The sequence below is a fragment of the Gekko japonicus genome, unplaced genomic scaffold (assembly GCF_001447785.1).
Source record: "Gekko japonicus isolate JY-2015 unplaced genomic scaffold, Gekko_japonicus_V1.1 scaffold762, whole genome shotgun sequence".
NCBI lineage: Eukaryota > Metazoa > Chordata > Lepidosauria > Squamata > Gekkonidae > Gekko > Gekko japonicus.
This window is the reverse complement of record NW_015164691.1, coordinates 141,648-161,228: the sequence shown is the minus strand read 5'-3', so window position 1 is coordinate 161,228 and position 19,581 is coordinate 141,648. Positions and strand designations below refer to the sequence as shown.

At 45.3% G+C, this 19,581-nt stretch overlaps 1 protein-coding gene and 1 long non-coding RNA gene across 2 annotated transcripts; both read right to left on the bottom strand.

Moving 5' to 3' along the window:
- Positions 1-5,498: 5,498 nt before the first annotated feature.
- Positions 5,499-10,045, bottom strand: LOC107108874 (probable clathrin heavy chain 1). Its single transcript, XM_015409412.1, has 7 exons — positions 10,009-10,045; positions 8,751-8,900; positions 7,792-7,910; positions 7,543-7,707; positions 7,284-7,397; positions 6,140-6,316; positions 5,499-6,011 (listed from the first exon to the last, which is right to left on the bottom strand). Exons 3-7 carry the CDS (start codon positions 7,861-7,863, stop codon positions 5,901-5,903), a joined length of 639 nt encoding a protein of 212 aa, XP_015264898.1. The 5' UTR covers positions 7,864-7,910; positions 8,751-8,900; positions 10,009-10,045; the 3' UTR covers positions 5,499-5,900.
- Positions 10,046-10,080: 35 nt separating this feature from the next.
- On the bottom strand, positions 10,081-13,635 carry LOC107108875. Its single transcript, XR_001482455.1, has 3 exons — positions 13,600-13,635; positions 13,288-13,352; positions 10,081-10,231 (listed from the first exon to the last, which is right to left on the bottom strand). It is a non-coding gene; the product is annotated as an uncharacterized LOC107108875 (long non-coding RNA).
- Positions 13,636-19,581: the final 5,946 nt, after the last annotated feature.

The window sequence follows — 19,581 nt, the reverse complement described above, 5'->3', positions numbered from 1 at the left end:
AAACTGATAGGAGGGGGGATGCATGTGGATGGTATATAAAGCAAAACCTTTCTCATCCTCATAAGAACATAAGAGAAGCCAATGTTGGACCAGGCCAATGGCCAATCTAGTCCAACACTCTGTCACACAGTGACCAAAAATAGCAGGTGCCATCAGGAGGTGCACTAGAAGCCCTCCCACTGTTTCTCCCCCCCCCTCAGGCACCAGGAATACAGTGCCTCACTTGCCCCAGACTGAGAGAATTTCATGGAGTGCCCACAAATTCTTGTATTGTGAGAAAGGGAGAAAAGTACTTCTTTCTCGACCTGCTCTATCCCACGCATAATCTTATAAACCTCAATCATGTCACCCCTCAGCCGTCGTTTCTCCAAGCTAAAGAGCCCCAAGTGCTTTAACCTTTCTTCATAGGGAAAGTGTTCCAACCCTTTTATCATTCTAGTTGCCCTTTTTTGCACTTTTTCCAATGCTATAATATCCTTTTTGAGGTGTGGTGACCAGAACTGTACACAGTACTCCAAATGAGGTCACACCATTGATTTATACAGGGGCATTACGATACTGGCTGATTTGTTTTCAATTTCCAGATCCAGATCACACCAGGCCTTCCTGTCTTCTGCCGTCCTCTGAAGTTTGCTCAATTTCATGTTCGTTGCATCTATGACACTGTCTAACCATCTCATCCTTTGCCGTCCCCATCTTCTTTGACCTTCAATCTTTCCCAGCATCAGGGTCTTCTCCAGTGAGTGCTCCCTTCTCATTTGGTGGGCAAAGTATTTGAGCTTCAGTTTCATTATCTGGCCTTCCAGGGAACAGTCAGGGTTGATTTCTTTTAGGATTGACTGATTTGTTCTTCTTGCAGTCCAAGGGACTCTCAAGAGTCTTCTCCAGCACCATAGTTCAAAAGAATCTATTCTTCGGCGCTCGACCTTCCTTATAGTCCAACTCTCGCAGCCATACATGACTACTGGGAATACCATTGCTTTGACCATGCGGACTTTTGTTGGCAGGGTGACGTCTCTACTTTTTATCATGCTGTTTAGGTTCACCTCTGGATCTCCTCTGGAACCCTTTTTAAAGATGGGAGTGACATTAGCTACCTTCCAGTCCTCCTACCTTATCCATTTGGACATATTTACAGTTTACCTAAAACTGCATGTACAACTCTAGTTTCCTTGGTAGATAGAATTCAAACATATTGTGACTTCCTTATTGACTGCTCTGTGCAAAATTATATCAAATGACTTCTGATCAACTAGTGAAAATATTGGTTAATTGGAGAGAACAAGCAGGGGGAAAATCCCTGTAAAGCAACACAGAGCAGGAGAAAGATACTATACAATCCTAAACATCTTTCCTCAGAAATAAGTCCCACTGAGTCCAATCAGGCTTACTCCCAGGTAAGTGTATGTAGGACCGCAGCCATATGTTGCAATGTGACAACTGGTTCCTTATACTGCTGGTAGCAAAGCAGTACTAAGTTGGACACAATGGAAAACAGCACTGAGCATTCAGCAGAGGGAGATCCATGCACAAATCTCTGTCACTCTAGCCCCGGCAACTTATATGCAACAGCTACCAGCAAGGAACCACTAGCAGCATTGGCAGCAGCAACCAAGTCATGCATTTAATTGGTGTCTATTAGATTTTCTCCTGAAGCAGCATTTTTTGGTTACTTATTCTGACACAGAAGGCAGTCGCTTCATTTTGAATCTGCATCTCGTTCACTGACGTTTGCTGCATTGGCATTTGACCTCTGCCCTGATGATACTTCTCTTTTAATATTAGACTGATGCACAGGGAGAATATCCCACTGAGGAGGCTGAGGGATATTTAAGTGTATGACGTGTGTGGAACTGAAGGACAGCATAAGAGCAAACCATGGGGCAAAGCAACTTTACATCTTTGCTACTTGTCTTCTGGCTCCTTAAGGACACACCCCTTTACCCTGCTCCACAAGGAAGCTGCTCTCACTGTCTCTCTTCCCCCAAGTGGCTCCTGAGCAACCACATTTTTTTTTTTTTAGACAACAAATTTAGACTGAAATCAAAATATAACATTTATAGTGTGGGGGCAGCTGGGAAAGACCACATCCAGTCCAAACATACCTTTTTCTATCCTGGGATGCCTCTGCCAAATAAACGAATAAAAATAAATAAACCCTGCTTTGGAGTGTTTCATTTTAACTGGGAAAAACCCAGCTGTGGGTAGTGCTACTTGGCAAGCAGCTGTGATGTCTTCACTTCTCCCCATCGATTTTTTTTCTTTACTTTACATGTATGGTCCTTATCTTTTCAAACCTTTAGGTGTCTTGCAACCAGTCATAAAACGCCATCCAGTAAACTGCTTGCAGTGTTTTTCTTTTAATAAGGTGAAGGATGTATGTATACATGCTGCTTAAAAGGGGGGGGGATAGTTTGCATGAAACATGAGGGAAGTGAAAGGCTGATGGCTGAGCCAGTGTTCAGTTCGTTGGTATGCAAGATAAGGGGCGAAGTTGGGCTAGTGCTACTGCACATGAAGACCCTGCCATAACCCCTGTTAACAGATTACATCTGTTTTCAGCCTTAAATAGAATGAAGTTTGTAATAACTGTTGAACACATTCATCTGCTCTTGAATAAACTGGAGGAGACTGAATTAGATCAGTTCAGAATATTAGTCTCCATAATTTAGTTGTTGAGCAACGTACCGTAAGGAAAATCATATATATTCAAAATTCATTGGGAAGTTTGGAAATTGGTCTGGCAAGCAATCTGCATTTCATCATCATTCTATGTGATGTTGCCCACCTTTCACTTGCAATTCTGGCCCTAGTAAAATTTTACACATCTGCTTTTGCACACAGGGGTTACTAATATCAGGAACCAAACCATAACCAACTTGCTCCCCATTTAAAACCATCCTCCTCTACAGATGTGACTGCCTGTAACAGCAGTAACTGTTAGCCACCGTTTATATGCCAACAAGGAAACGATGGATTCACAGTTGTGACAAAACTCCACATAGGGTGAAGCAAAGGAGAAGCATCTTGGGAATCTAATCCAAGCAGACAGATTGAGGTCAAATGTTTCTTCCGTTCTACAAACATGTGGAGGGGGGGAAGCAAAGAAGAGCCACAGTGACAAAGAGAAGACATGCTAAGTGCCTGAAATACCTCTCCTCCTCCTCCACTCTTAAATGATATCGTTGTGGTCCATTGGCTAGCTGCACCAAACTGGATTTTATAGTACATCTCAACTGCAACACATGTGAAATGGTATGTGTGTTACACATTCTGTATGTTGCCTTACAAAACCCACAGATTCTTTTGATAAACATTTCCTCAAGCCAAACGATGTGTGTCAGGGACAGCATTTCCTCGAGCACAGTTTTATTTACAATGGCCCAGTGTTGTGGAAGACTAACGGCCATTAAATACGTGTTTCGTGTTGGCAAGGCTCAGAATGTTAAAGCTGAACAGACCTTTCGGGCTGAATTCCCTTCGCTCACAGAGGAGCTTCTTAGGTTCAGTGACTGTATCAACAAGCGGCAACTGCTTCCATAAGAATGAACTAGGTAACTGTAGGTCAGGTTTAGCTGCATTCTGACCTGGACCTAGGCAACCACTTAAATTGTCATGAGCAGCAGTGCTCCTTCAACTCTCTAGTGCCTGTTCCTCAAAGTTTTACAGATCTTCAGTTCTCTGCATGATGACTGTGCACTTCACGTGCCAGTTGCAAACGAGGCCACCAACTTCCCTTCAGTTCACATCGCCATCAAAACATAGCACTCAAGAATGCATCTGATTTTTTTTTATTTTTTAATAAAGATTTTATTAGCTCCCCTAAAAAGGGGAGGTATTTCGCTTAAAAGAAAAAAAGGGAAGGGTAGACAGTGGGAGAAAGAGAAAGCTGAGTGATATATAAACTGGTAAATTAAACTGTTAGTAATGTCCAATTAATCTTCTTGGGCTTCTTCTGTGTGTTGTCAAACTTCTTTTCTTAGTCCTGTTACATGTAACTCTCTGTTAGTATGTTAGTAATGTTCCTCTGAGTTTCTGTTAATAAAAAAGATCTCTTCTGTGCACATTCAGAACCGCTTCTTTGCGTGCTGGGTACTTTTACTATCGCTGACGTGGAGGAGCTTCCTCTGTTGTCTTCTCCTTCCGGCTTGTTAGATCCTCCTTCGGGTTGTTGTTAATACTCTCAGTTCATGCACTATAAATCCTCTTCTTTTCATGCCATTACCGGAGGTCCCCAGTTTTGAGAATGGTATTAATTTCATTTTCGCTTTTATATCCGCTCCCAAACTCTCTATGGGTCCTCCTCGCAATTGTTGACTTATATAAGCGCTTGCCAGGCACTTCTCGCTGTCACAATTCAAACTTTTCCGTTTTACAAAACTCCCGTCGGATTCACAGCCATAAACAGTCCAAACATTCAACAGCCGGCTCTCGCACACAAGCAAACGCCCAGACGGAAGTCCCTCCCTTCTTCTCCGCTCGCTTTTGCCCAGCTCCGACATCTTTTCTTTTTTGTTTACTTTTAGAAAGTTCTTAAAATGTGCTCCAGAGAGACAAATTTCTCGCTTTCAAATACATCAAAGGAAAACATCACTGTCCGCTCAATTCATTCCCCCCCCCTTTCTTTTTTGCTTATACAGATGGAGGATTAACCTCTTCGCCTTTGTCGCTGGGAGGGGGGGGGAAACAATTTTTAGTTCTTTTTCTCTGCATTTTGACAACTCACAGTTAAGCCGATCTTTTCTTTTCTTTTTCCATTTTTGCGGATGGTCGCTTTATCACTCGGTGACGTCTGGTGGCTCCGCTAAACCCCGTTCGGGGTCGCTCACGCAGCAAGGTCCGATGGGGCAGGGCATGGCGGGAGCCTCGTTCTCCGACCTCTCGGCCGAAAGAGCGACTCCCCCCTAGTGCGCCCTAAAGCGCCCCGGATCCAAGCTCCTCTCTTCTGAGGTGCTTGTTCGGGTCTCCGCTCATGCGGATTCCCTCCTCCACCGCGGGCGGGCGAGACGCCCTCGGGAGCGACCCGAGGATGCGTCCGCCATTCGCGGGAGCCAGACCGGAAGCCCAAGAATGCATCTGATTTGAGGGTCACTAGTGAGACAAAAATCTCTTCCCTAACCCTGCACTACTGCAGTGTGCTCTTATATGCAATATTATTGTGACAGATACTTACTGGACAGTGGCTATACCACCACTAATAAAGCCTTTCCCACTAGTACAACTTTGGGCATAAGTTTACACAAACACACACACCACCCCCAAAGCACTTAACATATCCAGGTAACCTTGGTATGGGAACACCAAAGATCGGATCTTTCTGGCTCCCCAGGAATGACAAGCAGGCAGGCAGGTAACCATTCCATTTCCTTTTATTTTCAAAGCAATGGCAAATCAGCAGGTGATAACACAGCAGGTGGGAAGCGCACAGCTATTGACGAAAAGCCTCTCTCCACCTCCCTTGTGACAGTCTTCCTTACAAACAAGAGAGAGAGAGAGGCACAGCTCTCCTGCACCTAGCATCACTTTTTAAAAAGGAACCAGGACAGGTTAGAAACCAAGACTATAGAGTGGGCAAAGAAACCAGTTCTACAGATATGTTCCTATGTCCTCTTCCAGAATAAATATCCTCACTATGGGCATTTTCTCTCCCCATAAAATCTGCCCAGTATACAAAAACAAAATTCATACTTATAGACATCGTATTCCCCCACAGAATTGTCAATCCTTTTCTTCCCCAGTGCCATAGCAGCTCAGCAAGCCCACTGCTGGTACGGACACCATTTCCCCTCCTCCCTCCCTTGAGAGGCTGTCCCTCTCCATCCTATGGGATCCATGTGAGGTAGAACAACCATCCCCTCTATTTGGATCAATATCACTCCACGAGAACAGGCTCCCCTTGATCAGGAAACCTGGCCCACCAGCTGCAGCACCCGCTGGGAGAGGTAGAGGCTGGCAGGACGGCGAGCTAAATACTGGCACAGTGTGTAGGGACAGATGGAGATGGACAGAACCTGGCAGAAGAAGAACAGGAGGAGTTTAGCCAGTCCAGGCCTCGTGGCCACCCCCACCCCCCAATATTGATCTTTCTCAGCTTAATCCTTCTCAGTTTCACCCGACTACTCCCATTTCTCCAACTCACCTTGCCGCTACGGCAGACTCCTAGCAGGCTGTGGTGTTTATCATCATCAAGTACAGTGGCAAACAGGATATCCCACACCAGGTGGACGCGATGGATGACTTGTGCTGTCTCAACATCCGCAAGGAAGAGCAAGGCGTGTTTGGTAAGAATTGCTGCCACACCTAAGTGGGGCAGGAACTAGAGGACAGAAAAGTAGAGTAATACAGGAACCTGGAAAGTCTCTCAAACCATTCCAGTACCTTACACTCATACCCTAAAAGCCTTTCCGTCATCTCTTACTGGGGCCTCCAACAGCAAGGGAAAGGAAAACTGAGAGCCAGTTTGATGCAGTGGTTCGGAGCGTGGACTCTAATCTGGAAGAACCGTGGACCCTAAACTGGGAGTGATTCCCCACTCCTCCACATTCTGCTGCTGGGGTGACCTTGGATCAGTTACAAGTTCTTTCAGAGCTGTTTGCTCACAAGCAGCCCCACCTACCTCACAGGGTGTCTGTTGTGGGGAGGTGGAGGGAAAGGAGATTGTAAACTGCTCTGAGACTCCTTCGGGTACTGAAGGGCGGGGTATAAATCCAATAAAAACGAAAACAAAAAACCCACCACCACCACTACTTCCTTGGAATGAATAGATACTGAAAGGGATGGTGGTTTGGTGGCAGAGAATCTACTTTGCATACAGAGAGTCCAAGGTTCAGTTCCTGACATCTCAAATCATCAGGTCGCAGATGATGAGAAAGACCTCGCGCTTGAGACCCAGAAGAGCTGCTGCCAGTCACAATAGCTAATACTACTAACCTTGCTTCCCTATATGACGCAGTATAAGGCAACTTTATGAGAATGTGTGGTCAACTACAGGAGCAGAGATGGTTAAGAAAGGGAAAGTCACCATAAGCAACACCAACTAGGTAGGTGAAAGTTAAGACCATTCATATCCCCCTTGGCCAGATTTTGTTATCTAAGCATATAATTTTATATGACCCAGAAAGCCAAATATATTCAGCCTGCAGCATTTGCTGTTTCTAGGTTGAGAATAGGATGCATTACCATATAGCATATTCAAATTTGAAATGTATAGTCATGTTGAGAGTTCTGGGCATCATTGTTGACAGCTATTAATAGCCCAGCTTTGCTACTGCTACCAAACTCACCTGTACAGCACTAGGGAAGTCACCTGGCCGAGCTCCTTTGAAGGGTATGTTGCCACGGGTACTGAGCAAGGCTGCATTCCCTGGTTGATGGGGGCCCAGCTCTACCACATGGAACTGGGGCGGGGGGGGGGGTGGGGGGGGGAGAAGACACGTGATTAGAAAATCCAGCCATATTGTCTGCCTTCTTTCTCCAGTTGAGTAGAACTTTGCTGTCACAGTTCCCAAACTTCTTCTCCTGCCCCCTGGAAGCCCAGTTTACCTGTCCAATCCGTTCCTTGCCTCTCCGCACAGCAGCCAAGAGAGCTGCTGAAGGCTGAGGATTCCTAGAAAATCTATGTTGGGGCAAGGCCACTGCTTGGGCTTCTATGACTTGAGATAGCTTGCCCCCTCGCCAATAGAGCTGGGCCAAACCCACAACCTGGCCCTGTGAGAAAGGAGGATAAATTAGGTCATGCAGTCAGAAAGAAACAGGATTGGGGGAGAAAGCCCATGAGGACAGATTACTTACCTGCTCAAGCCCCAGGGCAGAGAGAGCCATCCACATACAACTGGCATCCTGTTGGTACCCTACCACCTCCATGCCCCAGAGTCGCTCATGTCTGCTAAACTGACGTCTTGGTTTGGTACCTTGGGAAGAAAATGCAGATAACAAATGAGGTTCTCTCCAAGTCAACCCATCAGTCCATGCAAAACAGCATCTCAAAGTAGACATCTTCATTATCTTCTGTCCCAGTGCTGCTTACTGAGTCTAGCCTATATAGGGCTCTTTCACACACACTAAATAATGCACTTTCAATCTACTTCGCAACTGAATTTTACTGTGCGAAATGGCAAAATCCACTTGCAAATGGTAGCTGAAGTGGATTGAAACTGTATTGTTCAGCATGTGTGCAAGTGCAGTCAGCCTATTTTCTCTTTGTCCTTTTAGCAGTGGATTCTGATCCTCACTCCCAGCTCCATCCAACAAGCACCTACAGTCTCACCACTGGGGAGAAAAATGGAACTCAGATATAAACAAAACAAAATAAAACTTAAACTTTCATTCATTTCATGCAATTTTATCCCATCTGTCCTCCTAGAAAGTAGCATGCATGGCTCTCCCCAGCTCCATTTCATCCTCACAACAACCTTGAGAGACTGGTTGAGCTAAGATAGAGATAATGATTGGTCTAAGATCACCCGTATGCAATCCTAAGCAGAGTGGCACCCTTCTAAGTTCATTGAGACCAGTTGACTTAGAAGGGTGTAACTCTGCCTAGGATTATACAATCAGCAACCTGGCAAATGGGGAAATGAACACTTGTCTCCCAGGTCTGGTCCAGCTCTCTAATGACTACACCACACTGACAAATAAGTTATCCCTCATTCTACTTGCCATTTACTGAACTTTTGTAGATCCATATATTCCAAGGACAGTTCTCCCCACCACCACCCCTCATTGTATTGTCCACTCCTTCCAGTACTCACGTTGGATGGTCCAGTGCAGGACTTCTTCCTCGGTCACCACAGCTAGAGTACCTGCATCTAGCCAGACCCAGTGCTCAATAGGATGGGAAAATTCCCACTGGGATTTTAAGGAACGCTGTTCCACATCATACACTTGGGCCAGCTGCCTTGCTAACAGGAAGGGGAGAGAAAGTTAAGGTTGTCATTAGAACTGGAGCCAACACTCAAAGCCCTTTAATTTCTTAGCATAGTCAGTTAGCTATAGTAAGTAGCACAGTGCCTCTTCTTGTATCTGCTAAGCTGAATGAAATCCCTCCTAAACTAAAGAAAGCAGAGTAATTACAGGGGAAACTATGAATGAGAACTTGGGGTTCAGCAGCTCATCTGCCATGTGTGTCAGAAGTTACTTTAGAGAAGTTCAAGGTGGCAGAGTGTGAGACTGCACAGATTGATACTGATAAGTTTATTCCACTGGAAATGCTGATGGCCCTAGATGGAGCCTGTAAAGGTAAAGGTTCCCTTGCTCGAAAGCCAGTCGAATCCGACTCTAGGGTTGCGGTGCTCATCTCCGTTTCAAAGCCGAAGAGCCAGCGCTGTCCGAAGACGTTTCCGTGGTCATGTGGCCGGCATGACTAAACACGAAGGCGCACGGAATGCTGTTACCTTCCCACCGAAGTGGTACCTATTTATCTACTTGCATTTTCTTGCTTTCGAACTGCTAGGTTGGCAGGAGCTGGAACTAGAGACAGGAGCTCACCCCGTCTTGCGGCACCCGGGTCTTGAACTCCTGAACTACTGACCTTCCACAGCCTGCAGTTCAGCGTCTTAACCACTTGAGCCATCGGAGCCTAGCAGGTTATTAAACAACCCAGCATCTCCATCTCATATACACATTAGGGTATCAATCAAAAATTGCAACCAGCCTAAATTTCATTACCACCTTATATTGAGAGACCAGTTGCAACTGAAGCTCCAGCATGCAGTAAGAGAAGTCTTAACTCACTCCAAACCTATTTACTTATTGGTAAATGGAACTTCACTCTTGGAAGTCAATGGGCTTGTAAGGATACAACACTGCTTAGGATCATTGTACTGTTAGTTTTACCTTTGCTTTTCAATACTGAGCTGACCTCAGCTCTAGCAATCTCCAACTCTTCACCTCAAGCTTGTATTCGGGAATCTAGTAATATCTCTGACTCTCTTAGCCCAGCTCTTCACCTCCAGCTCCTATTACATCCCCCTTCCATATTCAGTACCCAGCAACTCTGCCAATACATACCTCTCACAGCTAGAAGTGGACAAGTTGGATTAGCTAATGCTCCTTGCACTTGATGTAAAGTCCAGCTTGGGGGACCCTTATCTTCCTTGGGAGATGTATGGGGATCTAAGAGGGTAAGACAGTGCCGGGAGGAGTCACTGTGCCTCACACACAGACGAGAGGCAGAGGTGAGGGTTACACGGGGGTAGGTGATATATTCTGGTGCAATGCCATGGGCTTGCAGCTGCAGGAAGAGGAAAGAGGGGTTTCACTTCAAAGCAGGGCTTCAGTGTCCACAGAATCATCCTATTACTTGAGCCTCATGAGAGAGATGCAGCAAAGTCTAGCTCAGATATACCCAACTTGTGACCCATCACCCTGAATTAGAGGCACCAACTGACCAAGGGACAAAAGAGCCTAGATGCTTCTTTTTGCCTTTCAGACCATTTGCTGGCAAGTGCCTCCCTCAGTACTTTTTAACATCTGAGCTTTTGTGGCCTGTGCCCCCCAAATTCATTCACGTATAGGATTTTTAAAAATCTCAACACTTGACATCTCTAGGCCACATATGGCACCTCACCAGGAGCTCAACAGTCCCCTGGCTTTGCTACCTCTTGGGACAGCTGTTTGATAAGCTGTAAGCTGTGTCTGGGACTGCTGAAGGTTGCATATCACAAACATCCAAAGACTGGTCCTCTCTAAGCATTACCTACTATAGAATTCCCAGAAAATTTACAGCAGAGGACACTTTTATGAACACCATGATTCTAGTAGAGAGCATACCCCCTTCCTACAGCCACCTAAACAAACAAAACAAAAAACGCCTCTGTAACTGGTTATCATCACCTACTTTCCCCACCACTGGAGATGCCCTTTAAACTGTCAGTTGAAGGAGAATTTTGTTGGCGATACACCAGCTATGTATTTCAGCAAATCCCCCCCCCCCCAAGAATATTTTGGATAGGTTCTCATGCCTTAAGAAAAGATATCTTAGGCCCCGGTCACACCGGAGGTTTAGGGACGGAAGAGGGACGGATCGGGGCCACAGCAAACGGGCGCGATCCCACCGCAACATCTGGGAAGTGTTGCGCACCCGTCCCCGATCTGGCCCTTCAGGCCGAAGATCCGTTGTTAAAATAAACCACCTACAGAGGTGGACCTACCAGAAAGGCCGCATCAAGTGCGGCCGTGGGATCGCTGGCGCGTCCTTCCGAGGCTCCTGGCCAAACTGCGCATGCGCACACATGCGCAGCTGGCTGTCTCTGCTCGGTGGCTTCCTCCTCGGCATCTGATCGTGTCGGGGAGCAATGGTGCAGCGGCTCAGGGGATCTATGTGATCCCGCTGCCGCGTGTTTCTTTTGGTGCGGCTCTGAATAGCCGCACTTTGCCTGTGTTTTTTTCTGCCGTGTGGCAGGGACCTTTTGTATTTTAAATGGTCACTCACGACTGTGAAGGTTTTAAAAAGCCCCCCTCCTCGCATCAGCCTTCATTGGACTGTATGTGGAAAGGTACCAATTTTATGCATGAACTCCTATATATTAACTATAATGTGAATTGTTGGGCATATCGGCTGTTGTAAAGGGCATATTGGTTATTCAAATCCCATTCATTATCCATCACCTTTCACTGGGTCCAGATAAAGCTGCCTTAAGTTGCCAAACCATTAGCCCACCAGCAGTCTAAGTGCCGTTCACTGGCGGCAGCAGTCTGGGCCACCAGTACAGATCAGCTACCTAGAAGTCTTTCACTGGAGATACCAGAGAATGATGTTCACGGCAGGCATTCACAGGGATTATTTTACTTAATTCTCAAAACAGTCCCTTGAGGTGGTTTAGGCTGAGGGACAGTGATCTTGTACCAGTCATTCAATGAGGGCTGGGATTTGAACCCCAAGGGCCCCCCCCCCCCAGTTAAAATCCAGCGCTCTTCCTAGTACATCCTTTCAGACTGTTTACTTACTTGCTCAATCAAAAATAAGATCGCAAGAAGAATAATTGTAGACGACTGCAGAAAGAGTAGACTACTTCTATTGCTGACTGGATAAAAAAACTTCTTTGTAGTGAAAAGGAACAAATTGAAAAGATAAAAATGGCTTTACAAAGGTCTACATTTTAAAGTGATTTTTGTGAAGTGTCAAGCTCCTTTATTCTCCATTAGATCTTTTTTAAAAAATTGGGCAGCATTGAAGAATAACATTCTCTATTAAATGTAAATGTTGATTTATACTCAGAGTTTCAGATCAATGTACACCAACAGTTATAATAAAAGATACATAAGACATCCACTGAAATGAGAGAGACCAGAAAATCCCTGACTGGGCTCCTGTTTTGTGATCATTACCCCCTTCACAAATGTAAGAATACTTCCCAAAGCCTTTTTAGTTTGTATGCACTCACACCCCATAGGGTTGTCAGCAGTGGGTTGGGAAGTACCTTGAGATTTTGGGGATGGCAAGGTTTGGAGAGGGGAGGGACCTCATCAGGGTATAATACCATAGAATCCACCCTCCAAAGCAGCTGTTTTCTCCAGGGGAACTGATCTCAGTTGTCTGAAGATAAATTGTAATCTGGGGAGATCTCCAGGTGCCACCTGGAGGTTGGCAACTTGACCACCCCACCAGGCATCTGTGGACATCCCCTTTCCTTTATTTAACCTGGTTTTTTAGATGAACTGCATTCACTCTTTAACAGGAGCTGCACCACGGTCAGCAGTTAAGGCTGCCAACCTCCAGGTGGTAGCTGGAGATCTCCCAAGATTACATCTGATCTCCAGGCCACAGAGAGATCAATTCAGCCGGAGAAAATGGCCGGTTTGGAAGGTAAACTCTCTGGCATTATACCCACTGAAGTCTCTCCCCTTCCCTTTCCCCAAAACCCACCCTCCTCAAGTTCCACCCAAAGTCTCCCGATAGTTTGCAACCTGAAGCTGGCAACCCTAGTTTACATTACGCAATTATTTAAGCGGTGTACTCCCACTCCCCAGGTATACCAAAGGGCTTAAATCCACTAAAAAAAATCAAAACAAGCTGCCCCCGCCCAGCCCTCATATGCTTCTGTTTTTCTGCTTAAAAAAACAATACCCATGAAAAGAGCCTCGGGTGTCGCTCGTCTCCCTCCTTTTCCACGCCCCACACTTCGGAGAACCAATCCGCAGTCTAGGACGTCTAGACCCCGCGACTACTCAAACCCACCCTCGATCTGGTCCAGCCCCCAAGTCGACAGTCAATGTTATGAGTATCGTTTGATTGCTGTGCGATCTTCTGATTCAGCCCACTCACGTTTGGGGGCTGCTCCTACTGACCTGAGTTAAAACTTCCACGCGGACTGGAGATACAAATTCGGTCATCGCTTGATGCTCCAAACCAGCTTAAAAAAAAAGAAAAAAAAAGTCAAAACAGGACCAACTAGTTAAAAAAACGAAAAGAAAAAGGTAGCCCCGAGAGAGACAGACAGAGACAGAGAGATGACTGAAGGCATTTGGAGAAGGATTCATCGTATTTGGAAAGATTGAACTTAGACAATAAGTGTAGGTCGTTAGAGCACGCGATTATAATAACGGACGCTGGGTGGGAAGCCTTAGAAAAATAAACGCACCCTGATCTCCCAAACTTACTATTCAGTTGTGACTCAAAAGTGGCCGTATTTCTCCACCCACCCCCCCCTGCAAAGTTTCTCTGGCCTCCCCCCCCCCCCCCTGTACTTTATACTGCTTCCAGGGTTGATGTCATCAGCACTAACTAAGGGAGGATCCCTCAGCTGCTATCAAAAGTCTGGTCTTTGTCGGGGGACGGGTTAGGAATCCCGGTTTTACCGGTCTATCCAATCCAACAGTCTTCTGGCTTCATCAGATGAGGAAACAGGCAGGCAGGAAAAAAGGAACCTAACCTGGGACTAAAGGCAGAGTACAACCTTGCTCTGTGTTGGGGCTATACTCACTATAGTCCTCTCCACATGGGGATGGGTTCCGTTGCTTCTAATAAGAGGCAACGGCCGCAGAGATTCCACAGGGTAGCGCAGCTCTCTGCCCCCCCCCCCGTATTTTCAGCCCCCCCTTTCCCTAAAATTGGCAGTTGAATATTGGTATAGTATTATAACGTTAAAGAAATGTGTCAGATTCTCTGAATACCCACCTTTCATTTTTTTTTTTTTAAAAAAGTAAGTCCTGGCTCCTTCTGTTGTGAAAATTTAAGGGGGAAAGTACATTAAATTGAAAAAAAATTAAAAGTGCATTAGCAATAAAAGGGACTAGAGACTTGTTTTTAAACAGGGTTTCCAGCTGTGGGCTGGGAAATACCTGGTCATTTTGGAGGTGGAACCTTAGGAGGGTGGGATTTGGGGAGGAATTTAGGGTATAATGCCATAGAGTCTACTTTCCAGAGCAGCCATTTTCTCCAGGTGAATTTATCTCTATTGCCTGGAGATCAGTTGTAATCCCAGGAGATCTCCAGTAACCACCTGGAGGTTGGCAACACTGAAAGCTAGGAATTCTGAGAATACAAGTCTCATTTGTATAGCATTATAATTCTATTCAGCTGCTGATTTTTTAAAAGCTCTCTGGTGGTGGGAAGAAATGGCCTGCATGGAATAGGGAACATAGTGTTGACATGGCTGGTACTGGGAAGATCCAGACTTTCCCCTCCATGGGTTTCTCCACCTTGGCTTTGCTGTGACATTTCCAAAAATATTGCCCCAAGCAGGTTTGGGGAAGGTCACAGGAAAGATGGGTAAAATTTAGCAGGTGTACAGAAGCACCATTTATTTCTTATTTATTTATTTATTGTTTGTTTGTTTGTAGTTATACCCCGCCTTGCCTGACAAGAAGGCTCAAAGCGGCTAACAAGATTAAATAACATAACAATTTTTTTAAAAAAATTAATAAATACAATATAAGTTAAAACAAGTGAACAACAACAATACAGAACCAACTATGGCGGTAATCCAATCAAATCCCGAGATAGGGGTAGTAGCCAATGGGGACTCTAGCCAGGAGATGGTCTAAGTTCGGCCAGAAGATGTTCCAGGGCACACCCCTCAGTGGCAGCCCCTAATCGAACGCCTGGCGAAAGAGCTCTGTTTTACAGGCCCTGCGGAACTGTGAGAGGTTCCGCAGGGCCCTGATGTTCTCTGGGAGCTCATTCCACCAGTGTGGGGCCGCCACCTCGAAAGCCCTGGTTCTGGTAGTATTTAGCCTGGCTTCTTTCGGACCAGGGAGGGTCAACCAGTGTTGCGACCCTGACCTCAGTGCTCTCTGGGGCTCGTATGGGGAGAGGCAGTCCCCTGACCATATAGGGCTTTAAAGGTTAAAACCAGCACCTTGAACCGAACTCGGTACACTATAGGCAACCAGTGGAGTGTCCTCAGCACAGGCCAGATGTGGTCCTGTATGGAGAGGCCCGTCAACAGCCTGGCTGCGGCATTCTGCACTAGCTGCAGCCTCCGGATCTGGGACAAAGGCAGCCCCATGTAGAGAGTGTTACAGTAGTCTAATCTCGAGGTGACCATCGCGTGGGTCACTGTAGCCAGGTCATTGCGTTCAAGGAAGGGAACTAATTGCCTAATCAGCCATAGATGGTAAAAGGCTGTCTTGGCAGTGGCTGCTACCTGGGCCTCCATTGTTAAAGAGGCATCCAGGAGCACTCCCAAACTCCTGACCCACGCATAATCCATGCATAAGTAGACTGTGGATGTCGAGGACTGAGCTACTGGTGTGTTTAAGATCAAGAGAAGAGATTGAGGATTATGCATGATTATCAAGATTTTAGAGAAACCAGGCAATTCCAAGGGGTAGCTGTGCAATAAAAGTCCTGGGGTGTCAAACATATGGTCCATCCAGGGCTCTTATCTAGCCCCTGAGCAACTGATTGCCTTCATTGCCAGATGACAGAGGCTGTGATTTATGTCCCTCAGTCCCTGTATACTGTCACAGTGCTCATGCATAATGGGAGGAGATCAGGGAGATACTGTAAGGAAATACTGTAAGAGTGTTAATGTTTTAAGCATGTTTGTATTTTGAGTAAAAAAATATCATTAATTGGGTTTGCCTGTGTCCTTTATAAAGTTTATATCTCTGGTACCCTGTGTTACCTTTTATGATACACATGGCCCAGCCTGACAAAGTGACATTTATGCCAGATCTGGCTCTCATAACAAATGAGTTTGATACCTCTTAGCACCTTAAAGTCAAACATAATTTATTCTCATTTAAATGTTCGTGAATCAGAGCTCTCACTTCACGAGATGCAGGAAGAGTTGTGGCTGTTGGGGTGTGGACTGCAGAGCACTGTCAGAGCAGAATCCACATCAAAGGTGCTGGGGTGCTGGCAGGGCAAACGGGTGTTGAAAATTCAAACAGCAGCACAGCTGGAGCACTACCATGTTTGGTTGGAGTAAGTGAGCTTCGGTGATAGTTCCTTGTTTTTTCTTCAGAGGGTTAAACTGTGTCCAAGACTTCAGGTTGTTTGTAGTGGCTTCACATGTTAGAATGCTCCTCCAAACAACAGCAGTCCCCGCACACAGAAAATGAGCTTGCCACAAAGGAGGTTTGGCTAGAATCACTGATATGCAAGTTTTCTGTGTGGGATGAATGATTTTTGGTATGGCAATTGTCTCCATGTGCCGTTTAAAGAGGTGCAGCTCAGACACAAGTTTCCCATTTATTGATTAAAATTAGACTTTCTTTGGGCAAACCGAACCATGAATCATAGCGGCTCAAATGCAACTTTCTCTCTATAAAATCAAGGAACTAAAATCAGTGAAATAATCCATCCTAAGAAGCCCCAGCAGAGGCTTCCAGCAGCATTGAAAGCTCTCCTGATCTGTATGGATTTCCGAAGTTTATGAAAAGTCTGTGTGGGGGGAGGAGGGAAAGGGTGGCTAAGGTTGCAATCCTGGGAGTAAGTCCCATTAAATGACATGGGACTTACTTCTGAGTAGACCTGCTCCCTGCTTGGGATTGCTCCTTTAGACACCTCTGTTGGGATCCCATTCCACAGTTCAGGGCTAACTGCTGAAAATAAACCCCACAGAACAGGCCACTACCCATTGCAACTTTAGGATGGTGAGGACAGGCTGATCTTATGCCTCATCCTGCTCTGAAGTAAGACATGCTGAGTTCAGTAGGATTTAGTTTCAAGTGCATGTGCATAAGAGAGAGCTGCAAGCCTGTGCACATATGTGAGTAGAAATGTTGGCATGAGTGGGACTTCTGAGTAAACCTATACAGGATTGTGCATATTTTTTGGAGTTAAAAATGTTGGATTCACACAGATCCCAGGTATGTTTACTCAGATGTAATTCCCACTTCAAAGGGATTTATTTTTAATATGTACAGTTAGGATTACAGCCCTAATTAAACTGCATGACATGCATGGGTGTGTGTGTTCAGATGTTTATGATATCTCAGGATCCTTGGTTAGAAAGAATTGCATTGCTTGAATGAACTGGCCAAAATCCTGTAAAATATGAGTGACTATTCACTATCTGTATTGTTAATTCTAATTACCAGACATGTCTCCCCCTCCCCACTTGAAGTTTACTACGCCAAAATCTGATTATCTTCTTGCATTCCGACTTTATTCTGTAGTCTCAGGCTTTACTTCAGTGTAGCCTAAAGCTTTCAATTAAAAATTCACAGGAATTTCCATTTATTTCACTTGGCATTCACCCAAGGCAGGTATGCATAGCACTGGAGCCTTAATTTGCAACACTATTGTACCATATTATCCTTTCCTCAGGTCATCCTCTGTTTTAACTTTAGGAGAGTTTCAAACTGTTGTGTTCTTACATAGACCACACACATGGTCGGGTCCTCACACAGCCATGCGAACGGCTTAAGCTTTGCTCTCAGAGACAATAGCCAGCACGGATCCTGGAATGCACCCAATCGGGCGGTCAGGATCCTTGAGTGACCTATTGAATGCATGTGCACTGTAAATAATCCTATCACGGGTGTGGGTGTGTGTTTGGGTGTGGTTCACTATGGGAATATAAACAGGCCTCTGGTCCTGCTTTCCTTGTCTCGTTTTCCCGAGCTGAAATAAACTATGAGTTGTTTCACTTATCAACACGCCTGGACCCAGTGCTTTTCAAAAACCAAGGTGGTACTTTTAAAATTTAGTTGTTTTACATCATGGTTATCACATTTTTAAAGTACCCGAAGCAGGGCCAAAGATGATCATAGAGGTTGAGTGGGTTCATATGGGAGTAGTTGGTCCTTAACGTGTGCAGGCTTCAAGCCATATTGGGCTTGAAGGTCAATACTAGCACCTTGAATTGGGACCAGAAGCAAATCGGGAGCCAGTATAGGTGGAATGAGACTGGAGTGATGCTGCCCTTATGACCCACTATTTCCAGAATTCTACCTGATCAATCTGAACCAATTGTAGCTTCAGTCTCTGATTTCTCCTGGGGGCTTTGCAACATGGGAGCTTTTTAGGGGAAAGTCTAGAGTATAGGGGTAGAATTTACAGCAAGGGATCAAAGTGTCCCTCTTGACAAGTGCGGCCATGCCTTTCATTTTTTACCTTCAGGAAAGTCTTACCTTATGTAGAGTTGGAGTTGGAAGAGACTGGTTCTGGAACATCTGGAGCAGTGGAATGCTGACATCATAATGAAATAATGGTCATCTCATGTATTTTGCCTCAAACTTTAAGGACATAGCTGAGTAGCAGAATGCTTCTGAAAAGCTACCTCTGTTGAGATTTATTTAGAAAAGTGGTACTGGGATGTGAAGGGCATCGAAATGGGGATTAGATACAATGGACCAGTCTAGTGAAAGTGAATTGGAAGTTTCAGTGTTCAGTGGAGAATTGACACTGGAATACTAGCCATTATTTTGTAGAAAGTAAGTGTCTGCATGTGTGTGTGTGTGGGGACTATTAAAGGTATGTGTTGAAATAAGGGAGGTGTGGGAATTGAGTGAGGCATATGGGGTAATGTAGAGCAGGATGTGTGGGTTTTGTTCAACAATGATGGCAATAAAGGTGACATGGCTTTTTGGTATAATGGCGTTCAACCTTTTATTTATTGAGTGTGTGAGGTTTAAGTTTTTGCTGGAAGGATATTCTGGAAGGGAACGAGTGAGCCCAGGGGAGCCTTAACTCTGTGCTAATGAAGTTTGTTTGTTTATATATTAGCCAATAAATTTCTCTGAGTTACTTAAAAGTTAGATTGAATGAGGATCCCTGTAGTGTGATTATATGGGTGTCTTGCAGGGGGATATGGCAGCAGTGTAGCAGTGTGCATTTCCGTCACCCTCATTTAATTCAGACTTCATACTGGCGTCCTCTGATTGCTCCGTTGTTGCAAAGTTCTCTCCGAGAACAGGAAACGTCATATTAAATAATGCTGACTCCGTCAGGTCTGCTGAGAAAGGTCACTCGCAGCATGGTCCATGCTCTGAGTTTATACCTCTTTATGCCCAATCTGCATTTAGCATTTGCTCAGTTGTTTTACCAAACCCACACTGGAACAGGAAAAGATGCAGTTCAAAACCACATTCAACTACTGTTGTGTATGAAATAGAATGTATGAATGTATGAGCTTGAGTCTGACCAAGGTATTGTTGTAAACTGACCTATCAGAACAAGGGAAGTTC

What these genes read in the sequence shown, in the direction of transcription:
- LOC107108874 (XM_015409412.1), bottom strand. Translation starts at nt 7,863, where the DNA reads ATGGAGGTGGTAGGGTACCAACAGGATGCCAGTTGTATGTGGATGGCT. An exon ending in CTGCCCTGGGGCTTGAGCAG is followed by an intron (nt 7,708 to 7,791) that starts GTAAGTAATCTG and finishes CCTTTCTCACAG; the next exon opens with GGCCAGGTTGTGGGTTTGGC. An exon ending in GAGTCTGCCGTAGCGGCAAG is followed by an intron (nt 6,012 to 6,139) that starts GTGAGTTGGAGA and finishes TTCTTCTGCCAG; the next exon opens with GTTCTGTCCATCTCCATCTG.